Source organism: Oncorhynchus mykiss, chromosome 8 (genome assembly GCF_057628025.1).
Source record: "Oncorhynchus mykiss isolate SJ-2025 chromosome 8, ASM5762802v1, whole genome shotgun sequence".
In the NCBI taxonomy this organism is placed as follows: domain Eukaryota; kingdom Metazoa; phylum Chordata; class Actinopteri; order Salmoniformes; family Salmonidae; genus Oncorhynchus; species Oncorhynchus mykiss.
Window position 1 is genome coordinate 92,952,587 of NC_143029.1, and position 12,155 is coordinate 92,964,741.

Consider the following 12,155-nt stretch of genomic DNA (forward strand, 5'->3'; position numbering starts at 1 on the left):
TGTGTTTAGCAGATGTTCCTTCAATCCTGCAGTCATATAACAATTTCACAGCACTGGAATTAAGAACACTCCCAGAGTTCTCCCTGTAGGCTGTCTCATCATTTTTGGAAATCAAGCCTACTACTGTTTGCAAACTTGATGATTGAGTTGGAGGCGTGCATGGCCACAGTCATGGTCAACAGGAGGGGACTGAGCACACACCCTTGTGGGGCCCCAGTGTTGAAGATCAGCGAAGTGGAGATGTTGTTTCCTACCTCCACTGCCTGTCAGGAAGTCCAGGACCCAGTTGCACAGGGGGGGTTCAGACCCAGGGCCTCCAGCTTAATGATGAGCTTGGAGGGTACTATGATGTTGAATGCTGAGCTATAGTCAATGAACAGCATTCTTACATTTATTTTAACTAGGAAAGTACGTTAACAAATTCTTATTTACAATTACAGCCTAGGAACAGTGGATTAACTGCCTTGTTCAGGGGACAGAAGGACAGATTTGCACCTTTTATTTTGCAACTTTTCGCTCTGACCACTAGGCTACCTCCGCCGCAAACAGGTATTCATCTAGTCCACATGGGATAGGGCCGTGTGATGGCGATTGAAGTGGGTCTAGGGTGTAAGGTAGAGGTGATATGACCCATGACTCTCAAAGCACTTCATGATGACGGAAGTGAGTGCTACTTTATTTATCCATCTGTTATTTTACCAGGTAAGTTGACTGAGAACACGTTCTCATTTGCAGCAAAGACCTGGGGAACAGTTACAGGGGAGAGGAGCGTGTATGAATGAGCCAATTGTAACCATGATGGTTTGAGGGCCAGATTGGGAATTTAGCCAGGACACCGAGGTTAACACCCCTACTCTTACGATAAGTGCCATGGGATCTTTAATGACCTCAGAGAGTCAGGACACCCGTTTAACGTCCCATCCGAAAGACAGCACCCTACACAGGGCAGTGTCCCCAATCACTGCCCTGGGGCATTGGGATATTTTTTAGACCAGAGGAAAGAGTGCCTCCTACTGGCCCTCCAACACCACTTCCAGCAGCATCTGGTGTCCCATCCAGGAACTGACCAGGACCAACCCTGCTTAGCTTCAGAAGCAAGCCAGCAGTGGTATGCTCAGTTACCTTTGCTTTCTTGGGAACAGGAACAATGGTGGCCCTATTGAAGCATGTGGGGACAGCAGACTGGGATAGGGATTGATTGAATATGTCCGTAAACTACACTGTTTATATTCCCAGTAACCTTGCCATGGTTAAATGCGGTGGTTTGTGCTTTCAGTTTTGTGCAAAATGCTGCCATCTATCCACGGTTTCTGGTTCGGGAAGGTTTTAGTGGGTACAACATCTCCTATGCACTTCCTGATGAACTCAGTCTCCCTATCAGTGTATTCGTCTGTGTTATTCTCGGAGGCTACCCAGAACATATCTCAGTCCGCGTGATCAAAACAATCTTGAAGCATGGATTCCGATTGGTCATACAAGCATTGTATAGTCTTTAGCACAGGTACTTCCTGTTTGAGTTTCTGCCTATATGAATGGAAGAGAGGAGCAAAATGGAGTCGTGATCAGATTTGCCAAAGGAGGGCAGGGGAGGGCCTTGTAGGCATCCTGGAAGTTGGGGTGGCAGCGGTCCAGTGTTTTAGCAGCTCGAGTGCTACAGTCAATGTGTTGATAGAACTTCGGTAGCATTTTCCTCAAATGTTTTTAAAATCCCCAGCTACAATAAATGATGCCTCAGGGTATGTGGTTTCCAGTTTGCATAAAGTCCAGTGAAATTCTTTGAGGGCTGTCGTGGTATCGTCTTGAGAGGGAATATACACGGCTGTGACTACAACTGAAGATAATTCTCTTGGGAGGTAATACGGTTGACATTTGATTGTGAGGTATTCTAGGTCGGGTGAACAAAAGGACTTGAGTTCCTTATCACAATCACACCATGAGTTGTTAATCATGAAACATGCACCCCCGCCCTTCTTCCCGGAGAGGTATTTATTCCTATCTGCTCGATGAACTGAGAATCCAACTGGCTGGACCGACTCAGACAGTATATCCAGAGAGCCATGTTTCCGTGAAACAGTATGTTACAATCCCTGATGTCTCGCTGGAAAGCAACCCTCGCCCTGAGCTCGTCTTTATTATCCAGAGACTGAACATTAGCAAGTAAGTACTCGGAAGCGGTGGGTGTTGTGCGTGGCTCCTGCGTCGAACTAGAAGTTTACTCCGAGTACCTCTTCTCCGCCAGTGATGTTTTGGGTCACCCTCTGGAATCAGTTCAATTGCCCTGGGGGGTACGAACAAAGGAGCCGATTCAGGAAAGTCATATTCCTGGTTGTCATGTTGGTGAGTTACCATCGCTCTGATATTCAAAATTAATTTCCAGTTCCAAGCCAAAAGTTTCCTGGGGGCAAGATGGCGCCGATAGAGACAGTTTAGTTCTTAGGAAACTATGCAGCATTTTTTATATTTTTTATGTATTATTTCTTACATTGTTACCCCATGAACTGTTATTACATACAGCCTGGAAGAACTATTGGATATAAGAGCAACGTCAATTTACCAATATCAAAACTAGGAATATGACTTTCCCCGAAGCAGATCCTCTCTTCGGCCACCACCCAGGACAATGGATCGGATCCCAGCCCGCGACCCAAAACAACGGCGCCGCAGAAGGGGGAGATGGAGTGGTCTTCTGGTCAGGCTCCATAGACGTCACATCGCACACCGTTCCCGAGCATACTACTACCTACCACACCGCTCCCGAGCATACTACTACCTACCACACCGCTCCCGAGCATACTACTACCTACCACACCGCTCCCGAGCATACTACTACCTACCACACCGCTCCCGAGCATACTACTACCTACCACACCGTTCCCGAGCATACTACTACCTACCACACCGCTCCCGAGCATACTACTACCTACCACACCGTTCCCGAGCATACTACTACCTACCACACCGCTCCCGAGCATACTACTACCTACCACACCGCTCCCGAGCATACTACTACCTACCACACCGCTCCCGAGCATACTACTACCTACCACACCGCTCCCGAGCATACTACTACCTACCACACCGCTCCCGAGCATACTACTACCTACCACACCGCTCCCGAGCATACTACTACCTACCACACCGCTCCCGAGCATACTACTACCTACCACACCGCTCCCGAGCATACTACTACCTACCACACCGCTCCCGAGCATACTACTACCTACCACACCGCTCCCGAGCATACTACTACCTACCACACCGCTCCCGAGCATACTACTACCTACCACACCGCTCCCGAGCATACTACTACCTACCACACCGTTCCCGAGCATACTACTACCTACCACACCGCTCCCGAGCATACTACTACCTACCACACCGCTCCCGAGCATACTACTACCTACCACACCGCTCCCGAGCATACTACTACCTACCACACCGCTCCCGAGCATACTACTACCTACCACACCGTTCCCGAGCATACTACTACCTACCACACCGCTCCCGAGCATACTACTACCTACCACACCGTTCCCGAGCATACTACTACCTACCACACCGCTCCCGAGCATACTACTACCTACCACACCGCTCCCGAGCATACTACTACCTACCACACCGCTCCCGAGCATACTACTACCTACCACACCGCTCCCGAGCATACTACTACCTACCACACCGCTCCCGAGCATACTACTACCTACCACACCGCTCCCGAGCATACTACTACCTACCACACCGCTCCCGAGCATACTACTACCTACCACACCGCTCCCGAGCATACTACTACCTACCACACCGCTCCCGAGCATACTACTACCTACCACACCGCTCCCGAGCATACTACTACCTACCACACCGCTCCCGAGCATACTACTACCTACCACACCGCTCCCGAGCATACTACTACCTACCACACCGTTCCCGAGCATACTACTACCTACCACACCGCTCCCGAGCATACTACTACCTACCACACCGCTCCCGAGCATACTACTACCTACCACACCGTTCCCGAGCATACTACTACCTACCACACCGCTCCCGAGCATACTACTCGCCTTGTCCAGTCTCTTGACAACAAGGTAGATGAAATTCGATCAAGGTTAGCATTCCAGAGAGACATCAGAGATTGTAACATTCTCTGTTTCCCGGAAACATGGCTCACTCGGGATATGTTATCGGAGTCGGTACAGCCACCTGGTTTCTTCACGCATCGTGCCGACAGAAACAAGCATCTCTCTGGTAAGAAGAAGGGCGTATGCCTTATGATTAACGAGACGTGGTGTGATCATAACAACATACAGGATCTCAAGTCCTTTTGTTCACCTGACCTAGACTTCCTTACAATCAAATGCCGACTGCATTATCTACCAAGAGAATTCTCTTCGATTATAATCACAGTCGTGTATATTCCCCCCCAAGCAGACACATCGACCCCCCTGAAAGAACTTCGAGGGATTCTATGTAAACTGGAAACCATATATCCTGAGGCTGCATTTATTGTAGCTGGGGATTTTAACAAAGCTAATCCGAAAACAAGGCTCCCTAAATTTTATCAGCATATCGAATGCGCGACACAGGCTGGCAACATTCTGGATCATTGCCACTCTAACTTCCGCGAAGCATACAAAGCCTTTCCTCGCCCTTTCTTCAAATCTGACCACGACTCCATTTTGTTGCTCCCAGCCTATAGACAGAAACTAAAACAGGAAACGCCTGTGCTCAGGTTTGTTCAGCGCTGGTCCGACCAATCTGATTCAATGATAGACAGCTGCCTCTGAGAACCACACCCGGCCAAACACACAGAAATAGATAACATAGAAGACAAAACATAGAATGCCCACCCCAACTCACGCCCTGACCAAACCAAAATAGAGACATAAAAAGGATCTCTTAAGGTCAGGGCGTGACAATGAAACTGGATTGATGGTAGCATTCGTGCAAAACTGAAAGCACGAACCAGTGCTTTTAATCATGGCAATGCGACTGGAAACATGACCGAATACAAACAGTGTAGTTATTCCCTCCGCAAGGCAATCAAACAAGCTAAGCGTCAGTATAGAGACAAAGTAGAGTCGCAATTCAACGGCTCAGACACGAGACCGTATGTGGCAGGTTCTACAGGAAATCACGGATTACAAAAAAGAAAACCAGCCAAGTCTCGACACCGACGTCCTTCTCCCAGACAAATTAAACAACTTCTTTGCTCACTTTGAGGACAATACAGTCCACCCCGCTGATCCTCAACACTGGTGACCCACAAGGGTGCGTTTTCAGCCCTCTCCTGTACTCCCTGTTCACCCACGACTGTGTGGCCATGCACGTCTCCAACTCAATCATCAAGTTTGCAGACGACAGTACAGTGGTAGGCTTGATTACCACGAATGACGAGACGGCCTACAGGGAGGAGGTGAGGGCCCTCGGAGTGTGGTGTCAGGAAAATAACCTCGCACTCTACATCAACAAAACAAAGGAGATGATTGTGGACTTCAGGAAACAGCAGAGGGATCACCCCCCTATCCACATCGATGGGACAATGGTGGAGAGGGTAGTAAGTTTTAAGTCCCTCGGCGTACACATCCCAGACAAACTGAAATGGTCCACCACACAGACAGCATTGTGAAGAAGGCACAGCAGCGCCTCTTCAACCTCAGGAGGCTGAAGAAATTTGGCTCGTCACAAACTTTTACAGATGCACAATTGAGAGCGTTCTGTCGGGCTGTATCACCGCCTGGTACGGCAGCTGCTCCGCCCTCAACCTTAAGGCTCTCCAGAGGGTAGTGAGGTCTGCACAACGCATCACCGGGGGCAAACTACCTAACCTCCAGGACACCTACAGCACCCGATGTCACAGGAAGGCAAAAAAGATCATCAAGGACAACAACCACCCGAGCCACTGCCTGTTCACCCCGCTATCATCCAGAAGGCGTGGTCAGTACAGGTGCATCAAAGCTGGGACCGAGAGACTGAAAAACAGCTTCTATCTCAAGGCCATCAGACTGTTAAACAGCCACCACTAACATTGAGTGGCTGCTGCCAACATACTGACTCACATCCCACTTTAATAATTAAAACATTTGATGTAATAAATGTATCACTAGTCACTTTAAACTATGCCACTTTATATAATGTTTACATACCCTACATTACTCATCTCATATTTACATACTGTACTCTATACCATCTACTGCATCTTACCTATGACGTTCTGTACCATCACTCATCCATATATTTATATGTACATATTCTTATTCATCCCTTTACACTTGTGTGTATAAGGTAGTTGTGAAATTGTTAGATTACTTGTTAGATATCACTGCACTGTCGGAACTAGAAGCACAAGCATTTCGCTACACTCACATTAACATCTGCTAACCATGTGTATGTGACCAATAAGATTTGATTCGGGCTAGAAGCCCTCTATTGGCACCGGTTCTTCTCTGCAGATCCTCTCCATCTCTGTCAGGTTGGATGGGGAGCGTCGCTGCACAGTTATTTTCAGGTCCATAGATGTTTGATCGGGTTTAAGTCCAGCCTCTCTCCCAAAGCCACTCCTGGGTTGTCTTGGCTGTGTGGTTAGGGTCGGTGTCCTGTTGGAAGGTGATCCTTCGCCACAGGCTGAGGTCCTGAGTGCTCTGGAGCATGTTTTCATCAAGGATCTCTCTGTACTTTGCTCTGTTCATCTTTCCCTCGATCCTCACTATTGTCCCAGTCCCTGCCACTGAAAAACATCCCCACAGTATGATGCTGCCACCACCATGCTTCACTGTAAGGATGGTGCCAGGTTTCCCCCAGATGTGACGCTTGGCATTCAGGCCAAAGAGTTCAATCTTGGTTTCATCAGACCAGAGAATCTTGTTTCTCATGGTCTGAGTCCTTTAGGTGCTTTTTTTTTTTTTCTCCAAGTGGGCTGTCATGTGCCTTCTACTGAGGAGTGGCTTCCATCTGGCCAATACCATACAGGCCGGATTGGTGGAGTGTTGCAGAGATGGTTGTCCTTCTGGAAGGTTCTCCCATCTCCACAGAGGAACTCTGGAGCTCTGTCCGTTACCATTGGTTTCTTTGTCACCCCTCTGACCAAGGCCCTTCTCCCCCAATTGCTCAGTTTGGCCGGGTGGCCAGCTCTAGGAAGAGTCTTGGTGGTTCCAAACTTCCTTTTAAGAATGATGGAGGCCACTGTGTTCTTGGGGACCTTCAATGCTGCAGAAATGTTTTGTTTCCTTTCCCCTGATCGGTGCCTCGACACAATCCTGTCTCGGAGCTCTACGGACAATTCCTTCCACCTCATGGCTTGGTTTTTGCTCTGACATGCACTGTCAACTGTGGGACGTTATATAGACAGGTGTGTGCCTTTCCAAATCATGTCCAATCAATTGAATTTACCTCAGGTGGACTCTAATCAAGTTGTAGAAACAACTCAAGGATGATCAATGGAAACAGGATGCACCTGAGCTCAATTTCAAGTCTCAGAGCAAAGGGTCTGAATACTTATGTAAATAAGGTATTTCTGTTATATTTTGAATACATTTGCAAACATTTGTGTGTGTGTATATTGATGAGGATTTTTACAAATTAAATCAAAATGTATTTAGAAATCCCTTTTTACATCAGCTGATATCTCAAAGTGCTGTACAGAAACCCAGAATAAATCCCCAAACAGCAAGCAATGCAGGTGTAGAAGCACGATGGCAAGGAAAAACTCCCTAGAAAGGCCAGAACCTAGGAAGAAACCTAGAGAGGAACCAGGCTATGAGGGGTGGCCAGTGCTCTTCTGGCTGTGCCGGTTGGAGATTGTAACAGAACACGGCCAAGATGTTCAAATGTTCATTGACCAGCAGGGTCAAATAATAATATTCACAGTAGTTGTCGAGGGTGCAACAGGTCAGCACCTCAGGAGTAAATGTTGGTTGGCTTTTCATAGCCGATCATTGAGAGTATCTCTACCGCTCCTGCTGTCTCTAGAGAGTTGAAAACAGCAGGTCTGGGACAGGTAGCACGTCCGGTGAACAGGTCAGGGTTCCATAGCCGCAGGCAGAACAGTTGAAACTGGAGCAGCAGCACGGCCAGGTGGACTGGGGACAGCAAGGAGTCATCAGGCCAGGTAGTCCTGAGGCATGGTCCTAGGGCTAAGGTCCTCCGAGAGAGAGAAAGAAAGAGAGAATTAGAGAGAGCATACTTAAATTCACACAGGACACCGGATAAGACAGGATAAATACTCCAGATATAACAGACTGACCCCAGCCTCCAGACACAAACTATTACAGCATAATTACAGCCATAAAACACTTCAGCAAACAGGCCTTTCTAATCGACCTGGCCGGGGTATCCTGGAATGACATTGACCTCATCCCTTCAGTAGAGGATGCCTGGTTATTCTTTAAAAGTGCCTTCCTCACCATCTTAAATAAGCATGCCCCATTCAAAAAATTGAACCAGGAACAGATATAGCACTTGGTTCTCTCCAGACCTGACTGCCCTTGACCAGCACAAAAACATCCTGTGGCGTTCTGCATTAGCATCGAATAGCCCACGTGATATGCAACTTTTTAGGGAAGTTAGGAACCAATATACACAGGCAGTTAGGAAAGCTAAGGCTAGCTTTTTCAAACAGAAATATACATCCTGTAGCACAAACTCCAAAAAGTTTGGGGACACTGTAAAGTCCATGGAGAATAAGAGCAACTCCTCCCAGCTGCCCACTGCACTGAGGCTAGGAAACACTGCCGATAAATCCACAATAATTGAACATTTCAATAAGCATTTTTCTACAGCTTGCTATGCTTTCCACCTGGCTACCCCTACCCCGGTCAACTGCCCAGCACCCTCGACAGCAAACCGCCAAAGCCCCCACCATTTCTCCTTCACCCAAATCCAGATAGCTGATGTTCTGAAAGAGCTGCAAAATCTGGACCCCTACATATCAGCCGGGCTAGACAATCTGGCCCTCAAACCATCACGGTCACCTAATAATCCCCAGTTTAGAATTGGCTCATTCATCCCCCTCCTCTCCCCTGTAACTATTCCCCAGGCCGTTGCTGTAAATGAGAACGTGTTCTCAGTCAATTTACCTGGTAAAATAACGGATAAATAAAAATAAATAATGTCTTGAGATGTTGCTTGAATACATCCATATAACTGTCCTTCCTCATGATGCCATCTATTTTGTGAAGTGCACCAGTCACTCTTGCAGCAAAGCACCCCCACAACATGATGCTGCCACCCCCGTGCTTCACGGTTGAGTGGTGTTCTTCGGCTTGCAAGCCTCCCCTTTTTCCTCCAAACATAACGATGGTCATTATGGCCCAACAGTTCTATTATTGTTTCATCAGACTGGAGGACATTTCTCCAAAAAGTACGATATATGTCCCCATGTGCAGTTGCAAACCATAGTCTGGCTTTTTTATGGCGGTTTTGGAGCAGTGGCTTCATCCTTGCTGAACGGCCTTTCAGGTTATGTCAATATAGGACTCGTTTTACTGTGGATATAGATACTTTTGTACCTGTTTCCTCCAGCATCCAGCACAAGGTCTTTTGCTGTTGTTCTGGGATTGATTTGCACTTTTCGCACCAAAGTACGTTCATCTCTAGGAGACAGAACGCGTCTCCTTCCTGAGCGGTATGGCAGCTGCGTGGTCCCATGGTGTTTATACTTGCGTACTATTGTTTGTACAGATGAACGTGGTACCTTCAGGCGTTTGCAAATTGCTCCCAAGGATGAACCAGACTTGTGGAGGTCCACAAGGTCTTGGCTGATTTCTTTTGATTTCCCCATGATGTCAAGCAAAAAGGCACTGAGTTTGAAGGTAAGCCTTGAAATAAATCCACAGGTACACTTCCAATTGACTCAAATGATGTCAATTAGCCTATCAGAAGCTTCTACAGCCATGACATCATTTTCAGGAATATTCCAAGCTGATTAAAGGCACAGTCAATTTAGTGTATGTAAACTTCTGACCCACTGGAATTGTGATACAGGGAATTATAATTTTAAAAATCTGTTTACAATTGTTGGAAAAATGACTTGTGTCGTGCACAAAGTAGATGTCCTAACTGACTTGCCAAAACTATACAAGAATCAAGAAATTTGTGGAGTGGTTGAAAAACTAGTTAACCTAAGTGTATGTAAACTTCTGACTTTATCTGTATGTTGTTCAGATTGTGTTCGTTTTGAATGGTTAGATTTATACACACTTTGTTTATAAACATTAAAAAGTTATACTTTAAATGCAAATGTTTAATAGCATTCTTTTCCATAACAAACCAATGCATTTTTAAATACATTGTGGTTAAGGTAGAGTATGATTTCATTTAATAATTTAATTTGAAATTGTTTTAACACCAATCATAGTCAAACTTTCGCAAGCTGTTTGACTTGAAAAACTAAAAAAAAAATTTTTTAAAGAGCCGATTGAGAGCCAAAAGAACCGTCTCACTGAACAGATCCGGAACGCCCATCACTATAGGACGTTATCAGTCGGCTGTAATACCGGCTGAACGCCCATCACTAAAGGACATTATCAGTCGGCTGTAATACCGGCTGAACGCCCATCACTATAGGACGTTATCAGTCGGCTGTAATACCGGCTGAATGCCCATCACTAAAGGACATTATCAGTCGGTTGTAATACCGGCTGAACGCCCATCACTATAGGACATTATCAGTCGGCTGTAATACCGGCTGAACGCCCATCACTAAAGGACATTATCAGTCGGCTGTAATACCGGCTGAACGCCCATCACTAAAGGACATTATCAGTCGGCTGTGATACCGGCTGTATCCTGGAGAGGGCGCCACAAGGGCGCTCAAAAACACGACAGATCACATGACTAGCACCGAGAAGCAGGGAGAAACATGGCCGTCTCCGGTGTGTTTAAAGCGGGTCTGTTCAACCACAAAGTGGCGGTGGTAACGGGAGGAGGCACCGGAATCGGTAAAGCCATCTCCTCCGACCTGCTGAAGCTGGGTAGGTAGTGTGTTGTGTTCAGACGTATCGATTACTCTGTGTGTGTCAGCGTTTAGACACAGGCAGGGAGTCGCTAACTAGGTTATAGCAGCACTGAGTGAACTTTACCCTAGATCAGGGGTTCTTACACTTTTTCAGCCTGGGACCCAAACGAGAAATTCTGTTTTCCTGGGACCCATGCTTAGGAAAATATGCAACTATACATAAATATCGGTATATTATTAATATTTCATTGCTCTTATGCCTCAAACAAATGCAATATAGACAAAAACAAATGACAATTAAATTAAATATTCATATGAATATGTATTCATGTTTATTTCCCCCTATTAAAAACACTCTGACATATCAGTCTAGGTTGGAACTGTTGCTGCTAAAATACAACAAATCATTTTCATTCTGAACTAGAATAAACTGATTTATCACATCACACAGATGAATAACAGAACACACACACAGGCTTTCTGATAGTGCAACCCTTAGTAACAGTACAGATGAAAAATGATCAGGCCTACTGTACATCTTACTGTAGAAAATATTGTTGAAAGTCTGGTTTGGAACTGTTGCTGTTTAAAATACAATATATATTTTTAATTCTGAACTGGAATAAAGTGATTGATCACATCTGTAGACCAGAAAACACACACAGTGCTAATGAGAGCAGATCTATTCTGGACTCTGTTCTTGACAACACTGAGGTCATGCTCAGCCTGGAGACTGTTTCTGGACTTGTTGTTTATGTACGTCAGAGTTGAGAACCCTGACTCACATAGGTATGTGAAGCCAAATTGGACCAGAACATCTACTGCTTTCTCAGTCAGGCAGGAGACCACTTCCTGTTTGTAGATGAACAACCCAGAACTGTGTGTGGGTTCTCAGTCAAGCAGGAGACCACTTCCTGTTGTAGATGAACAACCCAGAACTGTGTGTGGGTTCTCAGTCAAGCAGGAGACCACTTCCTGTTGTAGATAAACAACCCAGAACTGTGTGAGTGGGTTCTCAGTCAGGCAGGAGACCACTTCCTGTTGTAGATGAACAACCCAGAACTGTGTGAGTGGGTTCTCAGTCAGGCAGGAGACCACTTCCTGTTGTAGATGAACAACCCAGAACTGTGTGAGTGGGTTCTCAGTCAGGCAGGAGACCACTTCCTGTTGTAGATGAACAACCCAGAACTGTGTGAGTGGGTTC

General features: G+C 46.4%; 1 protein-coding gene across 1 annotated transcript in view; it reads left to right on the forward strand.

The window, feature by feature from the left end:
• The first annotated feature begins 10,670 nt into the window (after positions 1 to 10,670).
• pecr (peroxisomal trans-2-enoyl-CoA reductase) overlaps positions 10,671 to 12,155 on the forward strand; it is a 30,006-nt gene continuing 28,521 nt past the window's right edge. The window contains exon 1 of the mRNA XM_090183013.1: positions 10,671 to 10,967. Coding sequence (XP_090039139.1) covers positions 10,856 to 10,967 — 112 coding nt within the window. The 5' untranslated portion in view covers positions 10,671 to 10,855. The remainder of the gene's footprint in view (positions 10,968 to 12,155) is intronic.